This window comes from Pagrus major, chromosome 6 (genome assembly GCF_040436345.1).
Source record: "Pagrus major chromosome 6, Pma_NU_1.0".
NCBI classification, from domain to species: domain Eukaryota; kingdom Metazoa; phylum Chordata; class Actinopteri; order Spariformes; family Sparidae; genus Pagrus; species Pagrus major.
This window is the reverse complement of record NC_133220.1, coordinates 31,594,254-31,610,435: the sequence shown is the minus strand read 5'-3', so window position 1 is coordinate 31,610,435 and position 16,182 is coordinate 31,594,254. Positions and strand designations below refer to the sequence as shown.

At 40.7% G+C, this 16,182-nt stretch overlaps 1 protein-coding gene across 2 annotated transcripts in view; it reads left to right on the top strand.

The window, feature by feature from the left end:
* Nucleotides 1–16,182, top strand: part of LOC140998583 (band 4.1-like protein 1) — an 84,935-nt gene that overhangs the window by 53,455 nt on the left and 15,298 nt on the right. For both annotated transcript variants that reach the window (XM_073468908.1, XM_073468907.1), the window contains 9 exons: nt 4,347–4,389; nt 4,568–4,643; nt 5,012–5,230; nt 5,629–5,716; nt 5,815–5,967; nt 9,320–9,417; nt 11,448–11,623; nt 11,764–11,990; nt 15,608–15,757. In XM_073468908.1, coding sequence (XP_073325009.1) covers nt 4,347–4,389; nt 4,568–4,643; nt 5,012–5,230; nt 5,629–5,716; nt 5,815–5,967; nt 9,320–9,417; nt 11,448–11,623; nt 11,764–11,990; nt 15,608–15,757 — 1,230 coding nt within the window. The remainder of the gene's footprint in view (nt 1–4,346; nt 4,390–4,567; nt 4,644–5,011; nt 5,231–5,628; nt 5,717–5,814; nt 5,968–9,319; nt 9,418–11,447; nt 11,624–11,763; nt 11,991–15,607; nt 15,758–16,182) is intronic.

Here is a 16,182-nt window from a genome sequence, read left to right as displayed (position 1 = left end):
ATGCTCTCCTGGTGGTTGAATCGAACCTCTATTGACTGAAGCAAAAAAAAAGATGAGAAAAAAAAAGTTTGGTGAGAGTGACTTTTTTCAACTTTGCCGACTTTCTTAACCATGGTAGGTAAGTCAATAAGCAGGTAGCTTACTAGCTTACCTTTAGCCTACAGCTATAGGCAAGCTTTAACTTGCCTATGTAATGTTTACTGAACAGCAGCCACTGTTGCTCCAGGTAACATTTACATGATAATGGCAAATTTGTTGACATTAGTGTACATTGGCTTCTATGAGTTACATGGTCACACCAGGCAAAGTAAGGCTTTAGCAGCAAACCCTATGATGTGTATTGAATTAGAGCAACATTATGTAACCTTTTTTTTTTTTTACCTCAAAATCACAGCTTCAGAATAATCTTGATGGTACAGTGTCTTGTAATAGGGTGAATGGTGTCTCTGTCACCTGCATAAACAATACATTATTGATATATTATCACATTTAAAGTCCATTTAAAGCCAAATATGTTAGCAAACAACTGCCTATTACACATACAGCAGGCAACATTAGCACTTATTTGGAGTCATGTTTCTGGCCAGTCCAGAATCTACAGTACTTTCTTTTGACATGACAGCTAAATAATCCTATATGAAAAGTGCTGACAGTTCTGCATGAAATATCAGAGACGGATAGTTTAAAAGCTGGGAACATTAAACCAATATTTTAAAAATATATTTGGTCAGAAATGCTTCTGCTTCTTTGCTTCTGTCATCTGAGGTTTAATTATTTCTGCTTCTGAAAAATGTACATACATTAAACTTCAGTCAGCTCACAGATCATTTTGACATTTCTAGTAGAAGGTCTGAATATGCTTCCCTCTGATCTTTGTTGTCTTGTTCGGGTGCACAGACCTTGGCTGCTTATTATCATACAATCAAGCAATTGACACTGAACTGATGGGTCTTAGCTGTCGGCTTATATAAGTGAGCAGATGTAGGTTTTGGTTTTTCACTGATGCGAGCTTCCCTTAGGGCGGGTTTGTGATTGCAACATGCTACAGAGGAACCTGCTGCCTTTTGAAGATAGGAAAGATGACAAGACTAAGTCCCTTTCATCATCTGGAGCATAGCCTCTGTCACCTTCATCAACTCGTGCATGCTTTGTCAGCTCACATGTCTTGACTTGACGCGTGTCTGACGGCTGAGGCTGTGGATCGAGTTTGATTTCGGCCCAAACAGACAGGTTAACTGGGGTTTTAGAGAGGTAAACAGGCTTGAAGTTCAAATATTTTCCTCTCCCTGACTGTAGGTAAAGCTGCAGCTTGGATGAACATGACAGGCTCATCAAAGACAGGCTTATCAGAGTGCAGCTTGAGCCTACTGTCTGGGGTCATCGCTGATTGGTAGACCAAATAAGCCTGAGAATTGAAATGTCATTTCAGATGCCCTTTCTCTGTCTCCATAGGGGGAACGGGGATAATCTTCACCCTTTGGGAGAACATTTATTCTGTGTGATTGCTTGATGAACTAAGGTTGCAAAATCAAGAACGCAGCCTGAGTCAATGATTAAAAGTTTTTCCTGCTTTCTGCAGAGAAAAGCAAAGAAGCACAGAGTGCCTTACTAATTGAGTGCTCCTTGGCCTTAGCTGATATAAGATAGATTCAGGGGGACGATAAATGCCTTTGGCTCATTAAAGTCTTTAGCAGCCTGATTAAACACTGAATGAGTTTGTGTATTTGTGCCGGTGTACTGATTGAGTGAGCGTGTGTGTGTGTGTGTGTACGAGAAGGCACAGTTCAAATAGCCAGAGATGCTTGCAATTTTCCCAACATGGCCACACGATTGCACTCTGCTCTGTCTACCTTTCATGCTCCTGATTCCACTCTGACTGATGTGATACCAGCTGCCAAAAACCCTGTCAGTATTAATAAGCAGCCGCTGTGTGGTATTCAGGTTAGTGAAGATCAGCATCAGCTCTGCACTACAGGCAGCACAGAAATATGTTGCATACAGCAAACATCTGTTTCTGTGCGTGAGTGCAAGTTTCTTCTGTCTAAGTCACAAATTATATTAACTCCCATTACTGTGAGCAAGTAGACTTCTTTGTCTGCTTATATTTCTTTCTAGATTATGTCTTTTCCTGCTTTTAAAAACTACATTACTGTAAAGTGATGCAATTTTCTGTTCTGTTCTACTTGTTCTAGTACTCGTCTTTACCCACTTAGTCATTATATCCACAATACTGATGATTATTTATCAAAATCGTATTGACAAGTGACCTTATTATATTGTATATAAATATTGTCGCCATATACATATTGAGATTCTTGGTCAAAAATATAATGATACTTGATTTTGTTGCCCAGTCCTGGCATTTATGTAGTGCTTTTGAGGAGATTTCAAAATATCAAGATACATATTCTGTATTGCATTATAGCCTGAAAATATTTCAATATTATTTTAAGGCCATATCGATCTGTGGGGATTTCTGGCACAACTTTGCTTACTCTCAAGGTGCAAAGAGAAGGGAAAAGAATTCTGAGGAGACCAACATGCTTTGACTTATGGTTTTCATCAGGGTCACTGAGGACTGCTCTTAAATCTTGACTAATTAGTGTTTATAGTGGTGTTCTGTGAGTTATTAAATATACACAGATCCATTATATGTGTTTATATTACTTTACTCAGTTGTCTAATTGCTGTTTCTCTTTTAGTTTTGTCCTTAGCTTTTATGTGTTTTTATGATACTCGTGATAAATCCTTCATAAAGGGTTTTGAAAGTATGCCAAATTAAAGAGGCACAGTAAAGACCTCCTCTGTACCAGCAAAGATATACATCTGTTTAAAATGATGAACATAATGACAGTCACAAGCTGAAACGTGTTGGTCTCACAATTAAGTTGTTGCTTAAGTTTTAATGTGTGATCCAGTCACACCTGTATACAGTAGCACACTCGACAGAAGCTGTCAACCAATAAATTCCCAAATATCATTTGGGAATAGAGATAGGGAGTATATCCATAGGATATCAAATCTATAGATTTATGTTTAAGTCATAAGCTAAGCTAAGATAAGATAAGATAAGCCTTTATTAATCCCTGGAGGGAAATACAAGTGTCATAGCAGCAACAGAATCAGAATCAGAATTCCTTTATTTGTCCCACAAATGGGGAAATTTCTTTGTTACAGCAGCCAAAGGTCAGGAATATTACAATAAACAATAATAAAAGTAAAAAATAAACAATATAATAAAATAAAAAGATAAGAATCGTATCTAGGATCGTATAGAAGACTCGTATATACATAATATTTCCAATATGAACAGTGTAATTATACACAGTGTGGGCAGTGTATTTTTATTTACAAATAAGAAATATGGGTATAAAAATTAAATTAATTGTGAGAATGGGATATGTGTAGAGTTTGAGTACACATGTGAGGTCTACTGGGAGCAGTGCTGGTTGTACAGTCTAACAGCAGCAGGAAGGAAGGACCTGTGATACCTCTCCTTCACACACTTGGGGTGTAACAGCAGTAACAGGTAACATATTAAGGATAAAGATAGAAATTAAAGTAAAATTAAAAAATTAAGTTAGAACACTGGGTAGTTTGCCTGAGGCTTATGACAAGAGTTTTTAGAAAAAAATATTGTTGCTGATTAACTATAATTACCTTCACCAAGCAGGTTGTGTCTCTTCCATGTCTGATTGTTGGTTGATTGGTTTGTCAGCAGGATTACACAAAATAACTCCACAAAACTTGGATGGAGGATGGGTCTCGGCCCAGAATAGTCCTGATTAACTTTTGGTGTGGATCCAGATAAAGGGATGGATCTGGGAATTTCCTCTCATTGTCTTCAACATTGAGAGATAGGGTGTATTTTTTTGTTTTTTATTACAAACTGTTAAAGCCAGTTTCAGCAGGAGAAGAGTTCTTGAGGGAGGTATTTCTCTCCATTGCTGTCTGTGTGTTGCTGTGCCTCTAAACAACATGGTTTACAGCTTCTCTTACAACTGAGTCAGTTTGCACTGCACCACTGATGAGACGCTCTAGAAACCACATCAGAAATGATGCCCCTATAGGCGAAGCGCTTCACTACACGGTGGGATGCGATGAGATCAGATAGGTAACCGGCTGGCAGTGATTTCGCAGCACAATGAAGAAACAGATGCTGGAATTAAATCTTCTCTCTGCACGTTTGAGCGGCTCAGCAGGGGAGGGCTCCATTTCTTTATTTAACCATATGGAAAGGCTTTCATTAGAAACACTGACGGCAATTAGAGCAAAATGTGACACCGGGGTGTGCATTAGCCATGTTTCCAGGCTGCCCTGTGTGAATTCTGCCTTCTGTCTTTCAGAACTGGTTGGACCCCTCCAAGGAGATCAAGAAGCAGATGCGCAGTGAGTGTCTCTTCCAAGTAGCTGTGATTTTAATAATCAATTAGTAAAGTCGTAAAATTAGATTTGTCGGCAAATGAACTGATGCACAGTTCTGTGATAATCTGATAAATTTGTAATTACAAGTTCCCTGACAGGCCACATATTTAAGCTTCCAGCTCTCATTGTAATTTCTCCTCAGACTCTCCATGGAACTTTGCCTTCGCTGTCAAGTTCTACCCTCCAGACCCCTCCCAGCTCACTGAGGATATTACCAGGTAGAATATGTCTTTAACACTCTCATTCTTACAGTATGAACAGTTGTAACTCCTCTGGCTGTGCTGTCAGATGCTCTTCAGAGTTAATCAGGGGAGAAATTGGTTACAAATGTCAGTTCTGCAGGTAATTCGCCTCCTTTATTTTCATAAAGATGTCTGTTTATATAAAAGTATTGTAACAATTTACATGGCATATTCGCCCCGGTGTCAAAGCAACCTAAATCCCTCACTCCTTTTTGAGGATTAGACCTGGAATGCTACTAACTGCCATGGATTAACTATGCTGAATACTTGTTGGAGCTTGCCTTGGCTCAGGCTTGTTTGACTGCCAACACCCTCCTCTCCTCCCCTTTTGTCTCTTCTGACAGATACTACCTGTGTCTGCAGCTGAGGGATGACATGCTGTCAGGTCGACTGCCGTGCTCGTTCGTCACTCACGCCCTCCTGGGCTCCTACTCCGTTCAAGCCGAGCTGGGGGACTACGACCACGACGACCACGGCTCTGACTACGTCAGCGATTTCCGCTTTGCCCCCAATCAGACTCGCGAGCTGGAGGAGAGGGTGATGGAGCTCCATCGAAACTACAAGTACTGAACACGCTCATGTTTAAATTTCATCTATCCACAAATCTCTTGGGATGATCTGCTGATGAGTTCGCTAAAGTGTTAAAACACTCCATCACGCATATGGTTGATGGATGCCGTCACATTATAGCACCATCTGTCATTGAGATGTACACAGTCTGAGTCTTGCCAGTGTGAGAACACTTTCTCACTTAGAAGGTCTCACCATGCTCTGATCTGGCAATGCTTTTTGGCATAGCACCAAATGTAATGCTTAGGGGGATGGATGGGAGAAATTTAGAGTTGAAGATATCAGGGATATTACTAAGATAATTCAGCCCCCTCTGTGCAAGATTATGATTTCATTATTTAAGAAGGCCTGTTGTTGTTGGTTACAGATATAACTGCTTCTCTGCCCACAGGGGGATGACTCCAGCAGAGGCTGAAATTAACTTCTTGGAGAATGCGAAGAAACTGTCCATGTATGGGGTAGACCTCCATCACGCTAAGGTTGGCTGTTTTAATTTGCATGAAAGTGTGCTTCAAGGATGCATACGATGTTGCTCTTTAATAATTCCTGCCTCTTTACTGTCCCTCGTTGGCTGCAGGATTCTGAAGGGATTGACATAATGTTGGGTGTCTGTGCCAACGGCCTGCTGATTTACCGCGATAGGCTGAGGATCAACCGCTTTGCCTGGCCAAAGATCCTCAAGATCTCCTATAAGAGGAGCAACTTCTACATCAAGATACGACCTGGAGAGGTATGCAGTATGGTTAGGGATAATTAAACGGGCACTCTGGGGCACTATACTATACATTTTATAGTACAAGTACAAGTTTTTTACTTGCAGTTAGAGCAAAAAGAAAGAGTTGCGTAATATCTGACAAAGTAACACTGCTGATGTCATGATGATGTCATCCAGGTTATTTGGGCCTGTGGACTGCAAATTTAAAACAGAAAGCCTTTGTGATAAACTGTGTATGTGAAATGGACTGAGTGTTAACCAGGCAGGGATTTTAACATAGACATTCTATTCAAGTTGCATTATGGGAAATGTAGCTGCTCCAGTTTTTTTGGAGCTTGACCCATACTAGGGTGTAAAAGTAAGGATATTTGGGCCTCTGCTGCTTGTTTCTTGTCTCTCACAAGTTCCCTACTTCTATTAAAATGCAATATTAAATCAGTAGATTCCTTCTTTAAAGGAACAGTGTTTAAATTTGAGAAAATCATATATCCACTGTCTTGTGTAGAATTAGATGTGAAGATTGATGCCACTCTCATGTGAGTCCGTTTAAGCTAAGCATGAAGAATGCAGCTTTAGTTAGAAGTCAGTTAGCCTAGCTTAGCATAAAAGCCCCCCCAGTTGCACAATATGGATGGTAACTGAAAGTTACCTGCTTCATACGGCCAATTAGCCAGTTAGATAATTTTCTTTTAATTTTAAAAAGAAGTTTATAATCTATAGTTTATGCACACCTGAGGGTAAGAAAGGCTAACATTTAGTTAGAAAATATGATAATTTGGATCGCAAACCAACTTTCAAGGTGCAAACAGCCACCAACCTTATCAGAGTTTGTAAATACTGGACTTTTTTAAACAGTGAAAGCAATTTTGCTTCATATTATCTGCATGGCGAGTATGAGCTGCTACCGTCTGGTAGAAGGTTTAGAGTTCCTCACTGCAGACTGAACAGATTCAAAAACTCGTTTGTTCCTGTGTCAATCAAGCTGTTAAATGAGGTCAGATAAGTTCAGGTGACTTGCGTTTGCTTGTTTTATATAGGTTAGTAATTTTCCTACTACAATTTTAGCACTTTTTTGCACTCCAGCACTTTATATGATATAGATGTGTATATCTATTGTATGTGATTGTGTGTATTCGTATGTTCTGTGTTACTTATGGCTGCAGCATGGGCGAATGGCCCAGAACAAATTTCCCACATTGTGGGACAATAAAGTTAATCTTGAATCTTGAATCTTGAATATTATCAGCATTATTAATCGGCTAGAATTTCACCAATACGGTAAAATAGCCAGCATACCAGCACCTCTTAAAATCACTAATTAACACACTATTTGAATAAGTAGGTGCTGATAAGCTGAGTCTTTTACCTTTGGACAGAGCCAGGCAAGCTGCTTCACCCTGATTCCAATCTTTATGCTTAAGCTAAGCCAACCATCTCCGGGCACCGGCTACATACTGGGTCTCATTCATGAAACGTTAGTAAATTTGTGCGTAGATGTGCACATAAAAGCCTACGCTACTAAAAACCTACTCCGGATTCATGAACACCGCGGGAAACTCAGATCTGATCGTAAACACGTGTGTATGATCGTGAATGCCAATCCATCGTAAAGTGACAGCGCGCTCCCGGTAATCAGCTATTAGCATAAATCCCCGCCCATGAATTGCCAATGACCACCATATAAGGAGGTGTAGATGCATCCGGTCGACCTGTCAGTCATGGCACAAACGAAGAAAGGGAGAGAAAGAAAAAAGAACTTTGCGGAAGCGGAGATAGAAATACTTTTGGGTGAAGTGGAATTAAGAAAAAAAAAAAGTATTTTCATCTGTTAGCAGTGGTGTGACAGGGACAGGCAAAGCGAAGGCCTGGAGGGAGGTGACAGATGCCGTCAATATTGTCTCTGTAGTCCAAAGAACCATGTCCGAGGTGAAGCGTAAATGATTTGACATGAAACTGGAGGCAAAGAAACGCATAACCTCACACAAAAGAAATATATCAGCCACAGAAGGAGGAGGCTCACAGTCGCAGCTATCACCTGCAGACGAGCGCATCGCGGGGATAACTGGGGAGACCTCTCTGTCAGGAATTATACCTGGCGGAGACAGCGACATGCCTCCACTGGAGCCTATATTTTTATTATCATCATTCAACATGTAGAAAGAACGTGTAATCTATTGAGTCGATTTACATAGATAATTCACAATCATGAACCTAATCTGGATCTTAAACCTGCCAATTGCCAACTACTTTAACTAAATGTGTTATATTTTATAATATGTTTAGGCTATATCACGTGTTTCAAAGGCATCTGCGTATTGTGTACATAACAGAGCGCAATATGAATTTAAATTGTAATTTCCAATAGTGACAAGCATTATTTATGTGCATTCTTAAATTTACACAAGCACTGCGCGTGGTCAGCAGCATGTGGAGATTTTGTTAGTAGCTACGAAAAGATCGGAGCTACTAAAATATTGATGAATGCGAGATGCACGTAAATTTCCGTCTGCGAACAGTTTACACACAAATTCGTTCTGCTCACGTTTCATGAATGAGACCCACTGTGTTTAGCATACAGGCATGAGAATGTCATTGATCCTCTCATCTAATTTTCAGCAAGAAAGCGAGTAAGCCTATTTCCCTAAATGTCATACTATTCCTTCAAGCCATGACCTCAGATTGTTAGCACAGTAATAATGATGTTCTGTCACAACTGTCTCTAAAAAGCCATGGCAGGAGTGACTGTGTGGTCAGTTGTGCTGAGCAGATGGCTGTAAAATCCTTTGCTTTATACCTCCAGTTTTGCTCCCCTGCACGGTCAGGGACTATATTTTGGCCTGCCTCATTGTGCTGTGCAGCGCTGCAGCTTATCCTCCATACTGAGCCTCAGTGTGACAGGCTGTCTGGGCCAGACCCAGTCAAGTGACAGAGCCACACAGTGAGCCTGTGGTTGAGCCAAATAAAGAGCCCCTTTAACAGAGCTGCTGCAGCTGCATCCACAGCCAGAATAGAGGGATAAAGAGTGTAAATATAGAGCCATGAAATAGTTTTCCTCACTTTTGCTCCCGGTGTCTGAACATTCAATATAATCCTTCCCCTGCCTTCATCTGCTCCTTTCTGTCCAGTCAGCAAAATCCATGTTCTATATGTGTTTATGCTAGCACAAAGTAACAACCGTTTAATTGATGGGGTTCAGAGATGTAGTGGATTTACTGAATTTTTTATGAATGTATTAGGTTGCCCTGAACCTTTTTCTATGCAGAAGTACCGAGTTTGCCTTTAGCAAAACAAAGTAAGCACACTTGGTTTTGTATCCCTTACAACTTTCCTCACATTTCTCTCTGTCTCTCCACTCTCTCCCCTCCAGTACGAGCAGTTTGAAAGTACAATCGGCTTTAAGCTTCCGAATCACAGAGCTGCCAAGAAGCTGTGGAAGGTCTGCATCGAGCATCACACCTTCTTCCGGTGAGAATTGATCCAGTCTCATGGTTGGAAGGTTCCTGTCCGATCAATACAAACAGAACATTTCCATGTGTACAACTTTATCAGGCGCACCACACACAGTTCATTACACAGTGCTTTGTATCACACACAGTGACTCTACAGCTCATATTACTTTCATGGCCACCTTGGCTTTACAAGTGATCTGGTGTTGAATACTGATACACCTTTACAGAGTGTGCAGGCGATACAAAGAATCAATTCCTTCATTCAAATACAAGTGGTAAAGCTCGCTTTGTAGTTAGCATGCAGAAGGCACAGACACAAGCAGAACAGAAGATCCAACTTGAGCATAAGAGCAGTTTGAACTTTAAGGTTGTGGGTTCACATAGAAAAAAGAGGATATTTAATGTGTATAACAGAAGCTTTTTGTGCATGGAAGTTAATAATTAGGATACCAGCAGGTGCAACATATCCTGACTAATACATCCAATGATTCATGAAAAATTTAATCGTGACAGATGCAGATTCTGGCTATTAGGGTTTCCCCAGAGATGAGCCTTTGAAAAAAAGTGATTGTCCACCAGGAACTGATTGCCATCTGTTTCAGAGATATTTACACAGGTAAAAAGGACTGGTCTGGTTATAATTCAAGTCACCGAGGGAGCAGATAAAAGGATGCAGAGTCATGAGAGTAATTGCAAAAGAAATCATCATATCTAATCAATCTTAATTTTAACCCATCCAAAAATCATGTTAAAGTGATAGTTCAGGTCTTTTGATGAGGGGTTGTATGAGGTACTTATCCCTAGTCAGTGTGTTACCTGCAGTAGATGGCCGTCAGCTCTCCCCCTGTGTGGAGAAGCAGTGCGTAGCACCAACAGGGAAGCAGAGCATTGTACTGCTAGATGGCACTGACAGCAAGACATATTTTAGCCACCTTAAAGGAAGGCACATCTAAAAAATATATATCCGTTTACATGTACACTATATTTTTCATATTTTTGGCTTTTTACATTGCCGTCAGACAGCCCTTTGCTTTGTGACTATATTCCCTCAACCGTATAATGTCTGTATTCCTACACACAAGCACAGCTATGCCTGCCACACACTGTATTACGCGACTGTCTGAGGACAATGTAAAGCACCAAGTTTAGGCCTAAGCAATATTGATTAAATCTTTAATCACGGAGACTAAATGTCATTCTTGATTATGCTATCAACTGCAAACAAAGACATACAGTTACCGCTGTAGTTATACGCGGAGCACATTTAAATTTGTGTATAATCTGGGTGAAATAATATATAATTAATGAGGAAAATATAATATAACCTGCAGTGATCCCCCCACAGTGGAAACGGTAAATGCGCCTCTCCGTTAAGAGAGCTCTGCTCTACGCACAAGACACAGAAGCCTGACTTCAGTGATGATTGAAATCTTGGGACACACCGACAGGAATTAATATTCTGTGTTGTTCTACGCATCCAAAAGGTCAGACACACAAATGCGCTCTCCAGATTCATAAAGCGAAATTGTTTGGAGTAAAGCAGCCTGCGCTCCATCGAAGCTGTCTCAAAAATATTTATTTCAGAAGCTAAAAGTTTAATTCTGTTTCCTCTGAAGAGTTCCCTCTGTCACATAATGTGTTTACCCTGTATTATAACAGAGCAGGCAGGATAAATAGTTCTGTGTTATTAGAAAAATAATGAAAATATCAGAATCTTTATGTGAATTTTTTCTCAAACTGCTCACTTTCTCAAACTGCCTGTGGCTTTAACCTGGAAATGAACAGCATTGACAGCACTTTGCTACCTGATGACCATGGCTGCTCCAAATCACACAGAAAAATGTGATCACATATCAGCAAGACAATGTAATGTAATGGCTTCCTTTGTGAGCAGTTACAAATCATCCATGGAAAATGTTCTAACAGAAGTTTGCTTGAATTCCATTTTTAGTCTAACACAATTGGAGCCTTTGCCTTTGTGTTTTTTGTTACATGGTACAGTATGTGGTCAGGAATGTTCACCGATGACTGTTTTTGTTTTCACAGGCTGGTGTCTCCAGAGCCTCCTCCAAAGGGCTTCTTAGTGATGGGTTCAAAGTTTCGATACAGTGGAAGGACGCAGGCTCAAACCAGACAGGCCAGCGCTCTGATAGACCGGCCTGCTCCGCACTTTGAGCGTTCCACAAGCAAGAGGTACCTGTTGTCCAGGAGCTTGGACGGAGGTGAGAGTCACAATAGTTCCTTCAATGTGCCCTTTTTTCATTCTTGGTCTGGACCAAATCAACCGGACTACAGGCGTCAAAGAACCCTGAGAATATTTCAATATATATATATTTAATCATTCAACTCTTGTTACCAGCAGAGTTCTCAAGGCCAGTATCGGCCATGTGTGAGAACCACGATGGCCTGTCCCACCGCAGCGTCAGTGAACAGCGTCGTCTCCACAGCCCCTCTATGGATGAGCAGGAGACGGAGCTGGAGCCCAGTTTGGAGCAGGACGAGGAGGACAAGGACCAAGAACAGGACCAGAACGAGCAGGACAAAGACCATGATGGCAATGTCACGCCGAGCAGAAAGAAGGAGATCATGGTAGTAAAGACTTCCTGAATTTTATGAATTCCACTGTGATAGGGTTGATTTTCTCATGTAAGATCCAAATGTAAAGAGCTTTAGTCAACATGAAGACACCTCGGTCCCGGTGCAGGATGAAGGTATGGACTGCAGGGCTACTGACGTACATAGGTGCAGCACAAGCTCCTCAAGTCAATTCAGGCTTATCCAGCCGGGGTGTAACGCTGTGGTGGCTTCAGTGGATTTAGCATTTACTAACTCTTCTCCTTTCACTCCTATTCACTCTGGCTTATATGCTTACACCGCACTGCTCATAAATCCCGCTGACAGCTTTACAGTATTTAACCCTTTCTCATTATGCTAAGAAGTGCAAACTCGAGCCTAGCCCTCTGTTGCTAACATGCTTTTTTCTTTTTTTTAACTCTTGCTGGCGTTAAGGAGGAGGCTGGGTCACCAGTTGACAGTAAACAGGAGGTATTTGGTGTCTGGTGATTTGGTCTCTGTCTGTCTGTATACCTGTCTCGATCCATCCATTGTTATTTCAAGTATATCTGTCTAATTGTATCTCATTGTTTCTGCCTGTCTTCCACTATCTTACTGTGACAGTAATTCTGTTATCAGAGAAAACACTGTGCTGCATTGCACTATGAGCAAGCAAGAGCTGCTGCCAAGGTTGTGTCATATTTGTCATAGCATCCCAGCAAACATTTGACAGACAGTGATTGGTAAGATGGTAACAAATGTCAGCTGTGCACGATACGACGAAACGCTCAAAACGCTTTGGAAACCAGTCTGAACTGATGTAAGAAGAATATTTCTGTCTTGATTTCACATTTGGTAAAAGCAACTATGCTTCAAAAACCTCCACTTTTCTACTTTTGGTGCACTTGCATGCCAAACCAGGATCTATTAAACTCCAAAATGTCTACTGGGATGTACTTTCGAGTAATTTCCAAATTCGTCTTGGCATGGTAACAAGTGGCCAAGTGTAGCCCTCCAGTCTGTGTGCCTGCCTGTCCTCTGACTGACTTACCTTCTCCCACCCTGTCTCTGCACCCGACCTTGTTCCTGCACTCTCTGACCCTGCACTCTTCACCTCTGACCCCTCTTGTGCTCGCCCATTCTCCTGCCCCAACTCAGCTCTCTCAGTTGGACCAGGAGGCCACTCCTCGGCACAAACAGGAGGTACAGGTTCCTGTCTTCGGCCCGTGTGCTTCTTGTCGTGTGCACCGCTAGTCTTTTGGGGTTTTTGCAGATTGAGGTTTGCCTGCAGCCGCCATCTTGGATCAAAGGACATCCTTTTTTTTTTTTTAATGTCATAGAGATTTAAAAGATCAGGCTTACAAAGTCTCCTGTGTTATAGATAGGAGTGAGCCCTTCTTCCGCCCTAAGCGCCTTAACATCAATGCATTTCCTCACTATTTTGGAATATTCTGCTCTGTGGGAGAAGCACTCAGATCCTTTCCTCAAGTGAAAGTTGACAACAATCTAAAAAAAAATCAAGTCTCAAGACTCACAAGTCAAAGTCAAACTCCCCACTTAGTAAAAGTATTATCAGCTAAATGTACTTGATGAAATGTATAAAATACAGAAAGTACTTGTCCTGAAGAAAAGTAGTCCCTGTGACTGAGAGACGTTCAGTGTGGATCTGGTTGGCTCTTTCCATTGACTGTGTTAGCATGAACTGAACATCAATATTCACCACGCCTGCTACAAAACTGGAGTTTATGGCCAGCCAGTCTAATGGAGAATGGTTGTTCAAATGAGTTCAGACATTTGCACTTCATTTTAATGGGACTGTCTTTATTTCATCTTCTCTTTAGCTTTTTAGCAATCAGGAATCTGCCTGTGAGACAAGATTATTAAATTATTATTTCATAGAAAAACTAGAATAAAAATCAAGAATGCATATTTTATTTCAACAGAGGAATAACTATGCAGTAAAAGAAATTGCTAGTGAATTGAACTGATCACTGCATTGTTCCTCCTCTACCGAAGCCACTTTACATTATTACTGTGTGTATTTATAAGACTATTAGGTAGTCCAGCGGTTTTCAACCTGAACAAGATCAACCTGAGTAGCTGTCTTTGGAAACGCGATATTCTGACATCACTGGGCGTCGTTATCTAAATGAAATCATCTGAGAATTTAAGAGGTTAAAAGTCTCCAAATGTTTGGTGGAACTGCTCACAACTCACACATGCAATACTTTACAAGGTCTTCCAACTACACACAATTTTAAGCAATGCATTGCATTTAATAAGCTTATCATATATTTTCAACGTAAAATCTGAAAGGAGACATTCAAAAATTTTCATCTGCCTTAGAATAATCTCATAAACAATGAAACAGGTTTTTTTTTTGCTTTAATCATTCCTCGTGATCATACCGGCTGTGAAGAAATCCCTTCATAATTTGCTTCTGATAGAAGAGATGGGCGACAAGATCCACAGTTCTGGTTTTATGCCAAAATATGTTCTTAAGTTTATCTCAAGTTAATTTTAGGCTTTAGCAGTCTGAATTAGACAAATCCAGTGGGTGTCTTCCAAAGTAACAGTCTTAAGTATAAGATCGTCTTTCTGTTTTCTGGACTGTGTTCACTTGTTGAGCTGCAGTGAAGAGACTGTGACACAAAAAAGGGAATTTTGCTCTAAAAAGACGGTAATGTTGAAAGAAAGCCTCTTTTTTTTACTTCAGATAAACTTTAAAATGTTTTTTTTACATAGAGGACAAAATATTTTGTCCCTTATCACTCACAATGAGGAAGGATACATTAGGAAAGGATCTCTTAATGACCAGTATGAACATGGGGGATGATTGCAGTAAGCAAAAACTGTTTTAAGTGTATATGAGCACCTGACTGTTGTTTAAAGATGGACTTTTTGAACCTATTGTTTAACCTGTAAAGTAATGTAAAAAAAAGTAAATCTGATAAATTGCCTCCAGTGATGTCACTCACTGGCCAAGTTGCACTCCACTGAGTAACATCACTAGAGGCAATTTATTAGTTTACATGCAGCTTCCTCTGGAGCCACAAAAGGATTTATACTACTTCTTTCACATATGCAGTAGTAGTCCCCCTAAGCCCCCTAAACACACTTTAATGTGGAAAATTGGTGGTGTTACCCTTTAAGTTAGCAAAAAATGGCAATCAGATTCATACTACTTTCCACCAATGAGTGTCATCATTCACAAAACACAAACAAAAAATAAATGCACATTTTAATTATCTAAAAAGGTTAATAGACTTCACACACTCGTTACTTCATCATCTACTTTGCAGTGAGTGCATTGATTGCAGTGTTTGTTTATGTCTAAAAAACTAATTCAGTCGTCAGTATAATTGCTTTTGTTTTCTGCGAGCATCAGTAGCATCTTAAATGTCATTTCTCTCCATTTGCTACAACAAAGAGAAGTACAACACCAGCATATTCTCTAGTTAAAGTAATTGTTAGCACTTCACATCCCATCTTCTCCTGCGTATGGGCCGTATTATCTCACATCCCATTTAGTCATGCATATCAGATGTGTTGATGTGAGTACTGCTGCTGCTGAAAAGTACGTTGACATCCTGCTAATGCATTTCCTCTTCTCTTCCCGTCTTGTTTTTCTCCTTCTACACATTCTCCTCAAGTTTCTGGATAAGTCGCAGGACTTCCTGCTGAAGCACCAGGCCAGCATCAACGAGCTGAAGAGAACCCTGAGGGAGCCCAACAGCAAGCTGATGAACCGAGAGAAGCGTCTGTCAGCCACCTCCCCGACAGGCACACCAGAGAAGAAGGCTGTGAGTAGGGGCTCATGCTGGTGGGGGGAGGGGGGTTGGGGAGATTTGTGGGCTCTAATGTCCACTATGGTCAATATCTCAAATCCAGCGACCTCTGATGCTTGACATTCCATTAAAGGGCATTGATATTCCAGTCTGGCCGCTGTCATGTTGGATTCTTCTTTTTGCTGCTTGACTCGAGACAGGCCATATTCTGTCACAGGGAAGCACTTGTTTGGCACATTTTTTTGTATGCTCTTTTCATTTCGTTTAAATAATTCAAGCCTGAAGATTTGCTGTACCGGTATGACTGTATAAAGAAAAAGAAAAAGCAAATGAGCGTGATTAGTGAAGGTAGTTATGGTTCTTTAATTTCTTTCCTTCAGGCGCTTCAAATATATATCTCCTGTGCAAAGACACTTCTGCTCGAAGGAACAAACTAAAAA